At 40.6% G+C, this 14,591-nt stretch overlaps 1 protein-coding gene across 1 annotated transcript; it reads right to left on the bottom strand.

The window, feature by feature from the left end:
• Positions 1-12,503: 12,503 nt before the first annotated feature.
• Positions 12,504-14,530, bottom strand: pigh (phosphatidylinositol glycan anchor biosynthesis, class H). Its single transcript, XM_031865978.1, has 4 exons — positions 13,873-14,530; positions 13,541-13,750; positions 13,342-13,425; positions 12,504-13,189 (listed from the first exon to the last, which is right to left on the bottom strand). The coding sequence occupies exons 1-4, from the start codon at positions 14,047-14,049 to the stop codon at positions 13,118-13,120; spliced, it is 543 nt and encodes a 180-aa protein (XP_031721838.1). The 5' UTR covers positions 14,050-14,530; the 3' UTR covers positions 12,504-13,117.
• Between the last annotated feature and the right edge of the window lie 61 nt (positions 14,531-14,591).

The raw sequence follows: 14,591 nt of genomic DNA, 5'->3' as shown, positions 1-14,591 counted from the left end.
TACATGTAAGAGAGAGAGAGAGAAACAGAAAGCGTCCAGGGCTGGGGTTTGAGCTGATGGGCGTCAGCCACTTCTCTGTTGTATTCTCACCGTCTGGCTACACCAGCCTATTTATATGCAAGTTTGGATTGCAGTGCGAGGTGCCACTTTCTTACCTGCGTGTGAAAGCTCCCCTGCCTGGTTTGGGCTTTTTGCCTTCAAGTTAATCACCTGACAATCTTCTCACCCCTGGCATATATGTCTGATCAGGATTTTATCAACTTATTTAACATGAATGTGAAAAAGAAACACGGCAGGATGATTTGTTGGAACAAATGTCTTAATTGGCACAGGAACTTGTTTTAACAATCCTCTGAGGTGAGGGGGGGGGGTCCATGGGAGTGGTAACCTTTGTTTGTTGTTTTTTTGTCCCTGTCTCCCACCAATCTGCATCTGTAAAATCAAGCTCTGCAGGAGTCTTTACTTCCACCCTGCGGATCCTCTCACCACCACAGTCAGCCGGGCCTTTTTTTATTCGCCCCTCTTTGTTTACAGACTCAACACATTCCTTATCTCCTCAATAGCCCAGTAGTTAGAGGCCACTAAACAGCCTCTACTTTAATGTAAGTGAAAGGTAATACTTCTGTCTCAGATGTATGTAAGAAAGTGAGATTTTGCCCTCCAGTGTAACGATATCTGGTGCATGTACCAGTTTGTATATCCAGAGCCAGGGATAGGCTTTACTATACTTCTCGTGGAAGTCGGCTTAACGTATATGCTATTCTGTTTGTTAAAACAGGTCATTTGTCATGTCTATGTATTTGAAATACTAGATAAGACATGGGTTTTTAAATGCATCGATGTACTCCACGTATATTTTGTTACATTTTCTATCACTGTCTTTAATCTGGATTTACCATCTCCTTCTCTAACCCGCGTGTCTTTTGTTATGCGTGGGAGTGAGGTGATACAAATAAAAGAAGTGCAAATTATGGCTTCCGTGTTACGTGTGTTTTTTTTTTTTTAGAACAGCTTGCCTGCGATGTTATGACCATGCAATTCACAACCGATTTACTCATCAAGTCTGATGGAGGCGACTGTTATACTTTCAGGGAAGAGTCTTCAAAAAGGGTCACCAAAAGCACTTAAAAGCCTGGAGCACTGCTCTCTGCAGGGAGTCCGAATAATCCACATCAGCACTCTGGGGTACTTTTCCTGAACCGTCTCTCGGTGCAAGGATATGATAAGTAACCTCTTACCTCCAGCTGTGCCTCGGCTCGACCGATTCTAATGCAATCCGCATGACTGCTGACGGGGTTTGGCAGTGCCATGCTGTGACTGACGGCTGTGTCGGATTTCGAAAGGGCCAGAGCTATGGGAGAGTGTGATTGAGTCAAAGTCACTGATTGAGAAGAAATAGTATCAGTGTGCTGCTTTATCACAACAATGTAGAGGGCACATTTTTATAGAACTTCATTGACAACATCATTGATGTTTGTCTGGTAAGTGTGACCATGAAAACGATTTAAAACAATGAGCAGAGGATTCTTAGTACAGCAATGTAAAGTGAACATGACCGAGAGAGAGACGTAAAAAGACAAAACACTTAAGGATCTGACGGTTCTGCAATGCATTTGTTCAGAGCAGGGTGGATGAGTCACAGATGAGGGGAACAAAAAAGAAACCACACTTTATTGTCCCAATACATCAGCAGTCTGTTTGCCATTAGTCAGCGAGCCGTCCATCTCGCAGCCGTGTGTCAGGTTCTGTTCGAACGGCAGTTATCAACGGGTTAAAACGGGACATCCTTCGTCTCAGCCCAGTGACCTCCTATGGAGAGGCCACGGAGCGTTTTGTCATCCAAAGGAATTGGACCAATGATGACCTCTGACCCTCAGGGACCAGTTAGTGCCAGCCAAAGCTGGATCCACTGGTATTCTACAGAAGGCTTTAAAGCTGCTGTAATCAATAAGTTTATGTTAATCAAATGACTAGATACAATGTGAAAGCAGTCACCGGTATCAGTACAGACTTCAGCACAACACCAGTTTATTACAACCAGTGCCAAATTTTGTTGAACCATTTTCCCTTTCATTAATACTAATATTGTATTCACCAAGTCAATAAACAAACCCCAGGATAGACAAACTTATTTGAGGGAGAAGATAGGTAAACGATAAAATTATCACCCAAACATTAATCACAGTGTGCAGGTTCAACCTAAACAGACTACCTACCGTAGTTGCATGCACACTGTTCCTTGCACAGAGGGATTATTACCAACATTTTAGGAGTGCTCATTGTCCTTTTGACCTTCAAATAAAGTGGTGTACATAAATCTTGCTAAAACACGTCTGATTGCATGTGTTTCTTACCAACATCAGACTTTGTTGCGGCAATGTTTCTATGTTCCAAAATCTGAGAAATTTACACGGTGAGTGCAACGTTACCATGACTGAAAGAAATAATGTAACAAAGTACCGAAAATAAGACCAAATTGGGAAGAATAGACATCTTTATGTTCTCAGTTGTTTTGAAGGATTCGGGGGAACACTGTGAAACGTGATCGCTGTTAATCAAAAGGTTTACGCCGCGTGTGTCTGTGTGGCAGACACACAGACACACGCGGCGCGATGGTTATTAACATCCTGAGAGGTAGCAGCCCTGGGTCAAAGCCGGCCATGAGACTCCTTTGGGAAACACACTCAAACGTCATGTCTTATTTATAACTCTTTTCCACTCAAACTCTTTCCTTGTCTTTCAAATGAAATGCAAAATGCAGATTCGCTAGGTTCCTCACTCTAATTCAGAAAAGTATCTTGAATGCATGATGTTATACACTCACACATGATGCAAACACAGACGCTTACACATACAAGGTGTGCAACAATAGTGCACTCATTGAGCAATCGCGAGGGCCATGTTATACAGGTTTTAGGTTCCCAGGAGTTCTGAACTGTTCCTCCTCCTCTCGTTCTCGTCAAAGGGTTAGTCATCTTTTTCTCATCTCCACGCAGGGCTGGTCCTTCTCCCAGGATCCCCTGCTTTTTTGCGATTGTGTCAGCAGTAGTCAACCAGCTCTTCCTCTGGCTCAGAGCCAGTTTCACTCTCGCTGGGTTTCACTGTAGTCGAAGATTGGCAAGGAGGCCTGGGAATCAGCAGGTGCACCGACAGGTCTGTCTGGCCCAGGACAAAGCCCATTGGCTCACTGTGCCAGCTCCTTGGCCATCCAAATTGGCAGTTTGAACCGCCATGCTTTGGGGAAGACTTGAACAGCTCACAGCGTCTCTTTCACACAAACAAAAATACTCTCTGTTGTGATATTTGTTTCTGTTATTGTTGTTTTCCCCCTTTATTGGCTGAGTCCGTGTGTGTGATCGTGTGGCAAAGATAAGATTCAAAAATAATATTGAAGGCAGAAATGACAAAACATAAAGAAAGATTGAGTTAATTTTGCCATTTATTGATTAGAAACTTAATATTTTACCCAAAAGAACTGAAAAACATGTGGCTATATAAAATGAATTACATGTTATTTACTTTTTCCCTATTTCTTATGTAAATAACGTATATGGTTCATCTGCATAGCAAGAGCCAACTGTCAGTCACAACAATAATAATAAACCTCCCATTATTTCTGTCCAAACATAAACTGCCAGTTTCGGTGTCGAGCAAAGCCAGTGAGAATCGTCCCCGTTCTTGACTGTGACTGTGCCTGGAGGCAGCAACAATTATTTCTGTCCCACAGTCAACAGCGAATCCACTGCGTTGTCAGTCGTGCAGTTGAGTAACACACACGGGGAGGTTGATGAGGCAAACAGCCTCCAACACTTGCAGACGAGGTCAACAGTGGATACTCACAAGCCTTTCTGCTCATTTTGCAGGACCCTTTAATGTCTTTGAAACACACCTGGGTCATTCAATCAGATACACGTCTTTCTGCTGTATGTTGACAGTGTATCTGCAGTCATCAAGGGAGATGATGACTTCAGAGTGGTCATCAGCGACCGCACATGATCAAAGTGGTGCACAGCTGAAGCACATGCAGCTTTGAGATGAAACAAGTGAAGGGTTCATTTCGCAGTCTGGGAACGATGAGGTGATTAGCGCTTCAGACAGCCTCATTATGTCACCGACGACCCAAAGACATCCAGGACATGTTTGTGTTTTGTGGTGTAGAAGGAGAGGATTTGGTGTGTGATGTTTGCTGCTTTCATGTGCTTTCACCAATATCCCATTCATATTGTGACACATTAAAAATGGATTGGCTGTGGATGCACATGAATAAGATAATACACATATAAACAACACATGTGACAGACGCCCCAATATAAGCAAAAGAAAACAACAGACAGATGCAATACACAGACAGAACACTATGCAGCACCAACCTGTAGTGTTTTTACAAGTACTGATATTAGCATAGGCGTAAATAAGGTAATAATAATATCCATGAGGCTAATAACTGGACTAAATGCATGTGCAAAGCTAATGTTGGCAGAAATAAATGTGTGCACAGTGTTACAAAATGACAAATTATCAATAGATAATTATAAGACTGTTGACTCGTGCAGTTGCGGCAAAAGCTACTAATTAACCTCCAGAATGTAGCAAATTAAAGCCCCAAATTCTGTTCTCATTCTAATAGACACATACACACATAAAAGAGCATTTTAAAAACACTTAATTAGATTATATGGTAACTTGCTCGTTACTTGTGCATACAGCATGACTCATGACGCTGTTGTTTATTGTGAAGTCATCAAGTCCTGTCTATTGTAAGTGCAAGCTTTCTGATGAAAAACAGACGTGATCTGACGAAAAGTGTCACAATCTTAACAAGCCACTCATCCTCATTCTCCTGGAGATCTCCGGTAAACGGCCGCGTTATCTTTCCAGAACAGAGAGATCTAAACACTTTCCTTCTGATTTGAATTAAAAGAGTCGACTATCTGTTGTGAGAAGTGACACAATTATTAAAGAACCTTGGAGACTTTATCAATGTTTTGACTAACCAGAACATATATTAAGACAGAATAAGATTTAAATAAATAAAAAAAAGTAATACAAAATCACATTTTGGCACAATTGCTTCGGTAGGGTTATCCAGTAAATATGTATTGAAATATATTTAGATTACCACTCAGGATGTTCTGGGTCAGTGTTTGCTTCTCTATTTTCTCAAAGAGGTATATATTTGAATATCAAAGGTAGGGTGAATTATAAAGTAAAGATCGCGCCTCAAGCAGTAACATTGAGTTTGCTTTTGTGCACTTTCTCGAGCAGCATCCTAATCCGGGACCAAGCCGGAGAAGAGATGGACAGATAAACAAGATATAACTATGAAAAGTGACAGTTACCAGCGCTCTGAAGCGAATACTGAGAGTCATTTGCATGTGGGACGTGTGCGATTTGATTGGTTGTGAGTCTGTGTATTGGGTGTGTCCATGTCTGGGAATCAAGGGGTTGAGGTGTTCTCACAGTGGCGTTGAGGGGGGTAGGGAGAGGAGGGGGGCAGGGGCTGTTGTGACAACCACACAACGCACATGGTGGCAGTGAAGCAAGTGAAGACATGATGTAAGTCGATACAACCCTTATTGTACCACTTACAATCTCCCACATGCAGGTACAAATACACACACATACACTGTTAAGTGATACGTGATGATGTGAATACTGTAGTACAGTAGGTAAAAGGTGCATACTAATCCTTTCCCCAGAACTCGGTACAAGCAGGCATTGATCACTGTTTTCTGACACATGATTTAGTGTAATGGGTTCATAACAATTGTTTTATTGTGTGTTTCAGTCATCTCTCTGAGAAAGCAATAAGGTGTGTCTGGACTTGTTCACAGAGAGTGACTGGTGGCTGTTCGGTTACTCAGAGTACAGCAAATCGGATTACTCAGCTCGTCTGTGTCCCCATCATGAAGGAGTGAGTCAATGTGTGGGGGCACCTCTAATCAGGAAGAGAAAAAAAACACAGGTTCACGATGATGAATCAGTGTGTTTGAATATCACCTGACCAATCAATGACCAATGAACTAATATAACCATGAAATCAGATGGGATATAGTCAGGCAGCAGCTGCTCCATTTACAATGAATTGTGTTTTTACATCTAAACCTTTATCAATGTTATAATTGGCTAGAATGTTCAGTGAAATGGATGTCTACCTTGAAACACGAAAGAATAAGAAAAACAATTTTCAAGGAAAACATTGGGAAATATTCCTTCTACGCTCGCAGAGTTACTTCACTTTTTATAAGAAGATAAAACTTCAAAGACTTACTTCCAGACTACAATTATTTTAGATGTGTTTTGTGTGAAAAATAATTGTAATACAATGAATAAAACAATATCTGTCCAATGTAGTAAAAATACTATTTCCCTCTGAAATGTGGAGGAGTAGGACTATAAGCTAGCATAAAATGGTAATGTAATAGTGAAAGTAATGTACAAGGATCTCAAAGCTGTACTGAAGTAAATGTACTCAGCATTGTTTGCTAGTCGTATAAGATGTTCTGATTCCCAGAAAACATACCTTTTTCCAGCTGTCCATCCTCTACATAGTTAATATTACTATTACTACTATTACTACAATACAAAGATAGGATGAGGTGGGTATGAGAGGATAGGATTGGGCGGGATTTTCATGTATTTGTACTAAAGGGCTGTTTCTCACCAAAAGATGCTAAAAGATTAGCAGAAAAATCCTTATGTAAAGACAGTCACACCTCTACAGAGCATGATGTCTGTGTTGCGAAATTAGGGGAACAGTGTTAATTTATTCCATGTCAACACACCTGTGACGTAAGGCGGGCCTGTTGAGCACACTCTATACCCCCCAGCAAAACAAGAAGAAGCTTAAGCTTCTGCAGGAACGCAGACAGCAGCAACAGCTCCTGCACTGGACCCCCGCCCGTTTAACGATATGCTCATTAAGCGGTGAGAAGTCCACAGATTTGATAGCAAAGCTGTTTAGATGCAATGTTTCTATTTCCTTTAGATATGTGACTCTTTTGGGAGTGTGTCCTGCATGCAGGGTCAATCACTGTCAAGTGTGATCGTATTAAAATTGTTTTCTTTTTCTAAATTGTTATCCAGTATTGAAATATATTGGGGTACACTGAAGATGTGCTTGGTGAGTATTTGAGGTATGCATTTTAATATCAATGGTACAGTAAATTATAAAGTAAAGATGGCGCCACAAGCAGTATCAGTTAGTTTGCTTTTAAGCCGTTCATCGAGCTGCATCTTAATCTGTAACCAAACCGAAAAAGAGGCGGACAGATCAGTAATCATAACATAACAGAAACTCAGCTTCCTCAGACTCAAGATAAAGAGATGATCCACATACAGGGCCGCTCATAAGGGGGTAAAAGGGGGGAGAGGGGGGGGGGGGGGGGGGGCCCATGGAAGCAATGGCAATGATAGCCACATTTTCATTTTGAAGCAAAATAAACATTGTATTAAAAAATAAAGCATGTTTCATAATGACACCTGAAAATGGTACTAATCTGTCTTTTTTGCAAACAAAAAACATACCTGACTGGCCCCAAATTTACTGATCAAAACTAATAGCTAATGTCTTGCTATGCTATGCATAAATAAGTCTCTTTCAGTTGCGTGTAGAGTATATGTTTAGTGGGATAGAGAGAGTTCACATATGCGTTATATACATTTGGGATGGTCCATTCCCTGGATGCTTCAGATCCTGGGACAGCACGTATACATGGAAACAGATAACCCACAAACTTAAATCAACAATACAATCTGTCAGTATTGCCCGCGTCACACAGAACCACCAAGAATCCCAGTGATGACACAAAACAATGTGCAAGCCTTGGTCCAGACTATTTAGCATGGGAGTCGGGGAACATCTACAAGGTCCATCCTATCTGTTACATTTGGCACCAGAGACTTCCAACATTAAGCATGCCAAGTGTAAAGGCCTCTGAAAATACCAAACCTGTGACAATGCACAATTCATACATTTCTTCATGTCTAATAAATCTTTCTACCACACCATGTACCTCCAAAGGTTTTCCCATGAGCTGCAAATGAGGTCTAAAAAACTCTGAGTATTTCCTCAACCTATGTGTTGATTTAGACCGATTTGTCCTTTAAATCGACACTACAAGAACAAATTTGTTTTAGTTATGGTGGATCATTTTCATGTTGCATTTACCAACGAAGGAGCACATTTTACATGTTGACAATGTAAAACGCATTCAGATTTTTAAAAGAACTCAGGTTACAGTACGATTATCCTATCTTGCATCTTCATCGTGATTGCACTCTAATCCTCCCTCATCTGTCCCGGCCATTGTCTTTACAGGTGATGTCATTTCGAGCGTGGAGCGCGTGTCTTCGGCATGTGGAAACTGTGTGGCTATTTCTGAACAAGTGACATAACATCTACAAAATTCACATCTCTGCAACAGCTGATTACAGAGCGGGCATACTGCACTTATCCTTGACGCACATATCTGTGAATGCCTATCTATTATCAGACGTGATAAAACATCCCTGTCATTACATTAGTAGGTGTCTGGGGAGTTTTTCAGTGCTGGGATGATTCACAATTAAGACATAAAGCTTCTGGAAAAGAATTATAGCACCAGCACAATCACACATGGTGTTTGTGTTGTGGTCTGCTTCTCCGCCATGAACCGTCTTTAATAAAGTGACATTTGTTTATTAACGGCCCTTTCATTAATTCATTGCCTTTAAAGTTTTATGCAAACAACATTATCTCTGACTCAATCACTGGTCACAGACACTGCGGCACCACTGAAAGTCAAGAAACTGAGGAGCTGTCATCACACAGCAATGGCATACGACTGATTTGGGAGTGGGAATAGAGCAATGTTATTTGGAGACACACACAGACAATAGAGGGAAAATCAAATCACTTATTTCCAGAATGATATAAGCACAAATACGAGCAGAGGATCTGAATAAGGCAGTTTAGGCCTGCCCTCGTACGCACACACTAAACCACACGCTCATACACTTATTACAATGGCTCAAGGGGTTTTTTCTCTGGCGACAAACAGAGAAAGCGGATGTGTGTTTGCAGGCAGCTCCCTGCTGTCAGCTCCCCTGACAGACCTGTAGAGCAGGCTTCTCGCTCTCTTATCCGCTGCCAGCTGGTCAGACGAGAAGTTAGTCTCACTTACCTCACATCTACCTGGTGACGCTGCGAGGGCGTGGCTCGACCATTTGCATTTAAACAGACTAATTCAAAAACTTAAAAGAAGGAAGCTTGGCTGTCAACTTGCCAAATGTTCAACAGGATCACCGAGTTGTATCAACAGTGTCGTTAAACTGAGTTGCAGGCTGCTTGAGGTGATAAAAGCGTGGGCAAATATGTTTTGGCAGCCTCAACGCTGAGGTTCAACATTGTCACCAGTAAGAGGACAGAAGGAAGGCAGCACCGGACTTTCCTGTCCAGTGAGGGAACTGGTCCTCGAGCAAATACAAACAAATGTTCACTTGAAGAAAGAAAACTATGAATCACGCTGGTTGCAAACGTCCAACGGGTTGATGGATTACAAGACCAAAGTCTTTAAACATATAGTGATATAGAACAATACATACAAGCAAGTCTTTGCACTCTAGTCCTAAACTTTGATTTTGGGTCCTTAACAAGTAATAAACCGCTCTTCCCCAAACGCAATGGGATTTGCGTCTCCGTCTGTAGTTTGACCAACACATAGTTTACGCACACGAATTAAATTAATTCCAAATGCCGATCATGGTTTTCTCTGAATATTCCACAGTTATTGAGTCGTTTATTCAAAGTACCCATTTAAGACAAACACAAACATTGCTGGAGATACACCCAGTTTTATGTTTTAGGAAACAAGACGGCAGTTGTATCAAAGAGTTGTAGCATCTACAATGCACCTTTAATGTGGATCACGTTACCAACAAGGTTTCAGAGAGTTTCAGTGTACCTTTGTGCCAAGAAGACCGGTTCTGAAATGCCACCCAGCAGACCAGGCTTATCCCTCGACCTGCAGCTCAGTCTTATCTGCACTTCCGATGCCATTAATGTGAACACAGTCTAGTTTGGTCTGTTGAGTAGATTCTGTTTTCTATAAATTTGCACACCTGTAAATGCCAATGTGAGTTGTCGAAAATCTATGAAAAATGTTTATGGTTTTTATTTTGTGTCTTATTTGAGTATTTTATTCCGCTGTGGTTTGCTTTCTCTTTCAGAGGCTGCATTAGCCTGTCCACAAATTCATTTGGACAGAGAGGTGATCAAGTACATTTTGAGCTTTAGAGAAAAGGACAATAAGGTTCTGCAGTTAGTGTCTGAGGAAAGCTCTAGTGACAAAAAGTCAACTGATTGGAGCCTAACGTTACCTGCCCAAAATGCAAAAAAGCAAAACAAAATGCTCGATTAACGATAGAATTAAAATCCTACATGGAGAAGATGGTTTACTGTATTCGTGTGTTCAGAAGAGGGAGAATGAAGTGACATGCTAAACTCCCTCTGACGATACCAGTGAGGCAGGGAGGGATTTTGTGAGATTCAAATCCAAACTGACATCAAGTTACACCTGCCTGTATGGACCGGTAGGTTGAGCAGATAAACGGACACATTTCAAACCATGCCATGACGTCTTCCTTCCTTCCGCATCTGTCAGCCAAGAACTCAATACACGAGAATAACAATACAACACAGAATCATGGCATCATCTGGAACGATTTACCTTGATAAAACTTCTACTTCCTGTTTATACCTGCACACACCAAAGTTTATATGTATATTTATTTGATTCTGTCTATATTAGTTTATCAATTTGAACACTTCTGTACACCGGTCTACCTCTCTATTTAATATTTTATTTTATTCTATTTCATATATTAAACTGTGTTCCTATAGTTTAACGTCTGCACTTTCTTCTCATTTTTACTTTTGTGTTTTTCTCTTATACATTTCGTAGTAGCATTGTTGGAGGGAGCCTGGGAACAATAATCTCATTGCCAGCAAACGCTTCACTGTAATTGTTGTGCATGACAAATAAAGACCTGAAACTTCAAAGTTGTGTGTACCGTAAATACAAAGCTACCTCCATCAACTGGTTAGCTTAGTTTAGCTAAGCGTAGAACTACAACAAAACAACAAAACAACAGTAACAGGAAAGGCAGCATCTATTGCTGTGTATTTTTAAAGTTCAACACATTCACAGGGACACTGCACAAAAGTAAATGTGCAATTACAAACAAAGGCAATTAAAAGTCCACACCTCTAGCTGAAGAAAGCCTCACTGTGTTTTTGGCCTGCCAATCCTCTGCACTACATATGATTTACTCTCAGGGGGGGGGGTTTGCTTGTTTATGAGGCCTATTCAGAGGCCCCGAGGTGTCACTCCTGGTCACTCCCAGGTTTCTCCTCCGCCTGGTCCCTGGCTGTTTCGCACCTCCAGGAGGGACTATTATCCTGTCAGTGGGCCACTCTTCACAGCACTGTAACGCTTCGCCCCGTGAAAATCACACCCTTCTGCTTGTTTTGTTGGCCTGTGGAGCGCGGAGTTCACGCACGGCTCTGACCGGGAACTGCAGATGGTCATGGAGAATTAGAAGGGGGGAAAAAACAAGGCCTGGAGGGGTAAACAGGCCGAGTGGTGGTGAAAACAAGTACTCTGAACTTTAAACTGTGGGCAATGGAGAACCATTAAACGTTCAAACATATTGTTATAGATTAGTTACAACCAGGAGGAAAACGTTTTACTCCAAGCAGTGATCACATCATATGCTTATACTGTCCTCACATAAGCATCAAACAATCAAAATAAGTTACAGATCATGCTGAGGGAGTCTGAATTTCAGACAGTAGCGAGCCTGTTGAGTCCCACAGGGACACACGTACAGGAAGCTATGAAAACTGTAGTATTACATGTAGCTCCAACAATCAATTAAATATATATAACCATATAGCAATTAATTCAATTAGTGTCACTTTACAGTAAGCACTGGACACAATGCTCCTTAATCAAAAGAAAGTGCTTCTTCGATTGGTTGTTATGCAAAATAGAAAATAAACTTCTTCACAGAGCGCTGATCTGAGACAAGACGTGTTTTGTTGCATAATACTTCTTTAGGGTGACAATAATTGTTCCAATCACAGCTTAACAAGGTTAAAATAGAAAAAGGAGTGTCAGGTCAGCACTTATAGTTTAAGGCCTTATCAAACCGTTAGAGTCATTCCCTTGTGTAAGTGTATGGTTACTCATTCTGAACTTGATCCTACCGACGTCATTATTGTTGTTTGTTCAGTGAGGTAACCTTGAGTAACATTTCTGGTAAAGTCTCAAGTAAGGTGGCACCTGAGGTAAATGTGAGCAACTGCCTCTAAGAGCCGAAATTCTGTGAGTTATGAGGGAGCAAAAATATATTTGAGGAAGGTGTGGATGTTTATTTATAAAAATGTATTGTACACACACACACACATATATATATATACACATTTAATTAGTATTTTCTAAAGTTTTCTGTGTACATACAGGGGCAAAAAAAACAGGTTTCTTCTGATTCATGAATCAAATTTCCAATATATGAGCTTGAGTAAGTGTGGTGCTGCCCCCTACTGGGGAAGGAAAATAAAGCTCCCCAAAAACATTAAACCAAAGCTTACGGCATCTACCAGTGATAGCAAATAATTTAGGAACAATATTGATTGTTTTATGTTATAACAAATTTATTTTTATCAAAAATACAGTGTGGGAATGCTTGCACAATACAGACATTGGCATAAATAGTAAATTAAAATCTAAATGTATAAATAAGTCGATGCCAGACGGTCTGGCTCTTTAGGTTTAAGTAGTCTAACACCAGTGCTATTCAAGTAACTACACAACAAAGTACAACATAAAGTTATTATTAAATTAATATTGGTGTTTAAAACATGGCTAAACTTGATTTTGTATTCAACAGATTACATTCACATTGATACAGGTTAGAAAAGGAGGAAAATTGTGAAAAATTCACTGTATATCAAATCAAGAAAAACTACCAGCTTTCTGCTTCTATCTACTAAAATTAAATTAATTGAACAAAGAAATATTAAAACCATACTGCATGGCTAGAAAAACATTACGTATGTATGAGTTGTGTGTCATCAGCACTTTGAAAGAATCTCCTGACAGCTTTTGTAAACTTTCACCAAGCAGTTCAGCCTTGGCTTTGAACTCTGAAAAATTTGAGAAAAAAAAAGGTTAATTAGAAACAGGTTACTGCAAATAACACCGTGTGTATTAAAAGCCTTCATACAGGAGGTAAACAAGAAACACCAAAAGCAAGTTGCATTATGGGATACGCGTACACCTTGCAGTCAAACCTCACCTGAAACAAAGGCACAACACTCGACACTGCATCAGGTTCTGATGGGTCCTTCAACAGCACACATAGGTAGTAGATGATTTGATGCTGAAATAAAAGCATTACACATCAACGCACTCTTCTTACAAAAGCATAAGCTGACACAACTTTAGTATATAATATAAAATAATGACGTGACAGAGGCACAAGTGTCCTTATTCACCATATAAATAGCTTCATTGATGACGATATCCTTGATCTTGCTCATCTCGATGAACGAGGTGGTCTCACGGCCTGAGGCGAAGCTGGAGGACAGCTGTATGCCCAAGGAGTGGATGACAATCAGGGACTCGTGGTCTACCTTCACAAAGTGGATGTAAAGCATCATGCCAACTAGGGTGACGAATATGGCACTGGACAGAACAGCGGTGTTCTGCAAGAGAGACAGAGAAAGAAGGCATTCAACATGTAGACATTGTTCAGTGTAACAAGTTTATATACTCAAAAACAAAGAAAATTAGCTAGTACGTTAACATAACGACTCATGTGTCTTACCTCTGTGAAGAAGAACACGGCGTATGCCAAAAGCCAAACAGAGCAGGTGAACACCAACACCTTACCGATGGACACTTTGGGGACGCTGACAGTGAACTCCCTGCACAGGCTGGAGTGACTCCGACAGTCCAGAGAAATGGCTTTGCCATTAATATCAGTGAAGGTTTCGTCCTCCATCGTGAGAGCAACAAAAACGATGGAAAGCAGAGGAAAAAGTAAAGCTCTCGAACACAGTTAGCTTAGCCAGCTAACACTCAGAACAAGGTTAGCATTGAGCTAGCTTTTGGCTATCTGCGAACAGGCAAGGTTAGTCGCATATGAAGAGATAAAGTGGGAAATGATGCATGCACATACAATGCTAACTAAACCTCTCCAGTTACATATAAGATAAGAACAAAACGTGACGGCAAAATACTGAATATTCCCAGGACAAATAGCTAGGTTAGCTGCACTCGCTATTTACAACGGTTTGTTCGGATGAGATGTTGCAAAGCATTATGGGTAAGGTTAGAATTTTGTCAATATATCCACTTTATTTGTTTAATTAGCCGGATAACTAACACCAAACTATATTTAGAAACCGTTTCAGGAGTATAAATTAGTATATATATCAGATGCATACGCAATAGTTTATAAAATCCCTCGTCTTTCTTTGGAAAACTCCAAATCCTTCATTTCCCAGAATGCATTATGTTTAAAAAACAAATGACCTGTGAACT

This window comes from Anarrhichthys ocellatus, unplaced genomic scaffold, assembly GCF_004355925.1.
Source record: "Anarrhichthys ocellatus isolate YVR2014 unplaced genomic scaffold, GSC_Weel_1.0 scaffold34, whole genome shotgun sequence".
NCBI classification, from domain to species: domain Eukaryota; kingdom Metazoa; phylum Chordata; class Actinopteri; order Perciformes; family Anarhichadidae; genus Anarrhichthys; species Anarrhichthys ocellatus.
The sequence above is the reverse complement of the archived record's forward strand: the minus strand, read 5'-3'. Positions and strand labels throughout refer to the sequence as shown.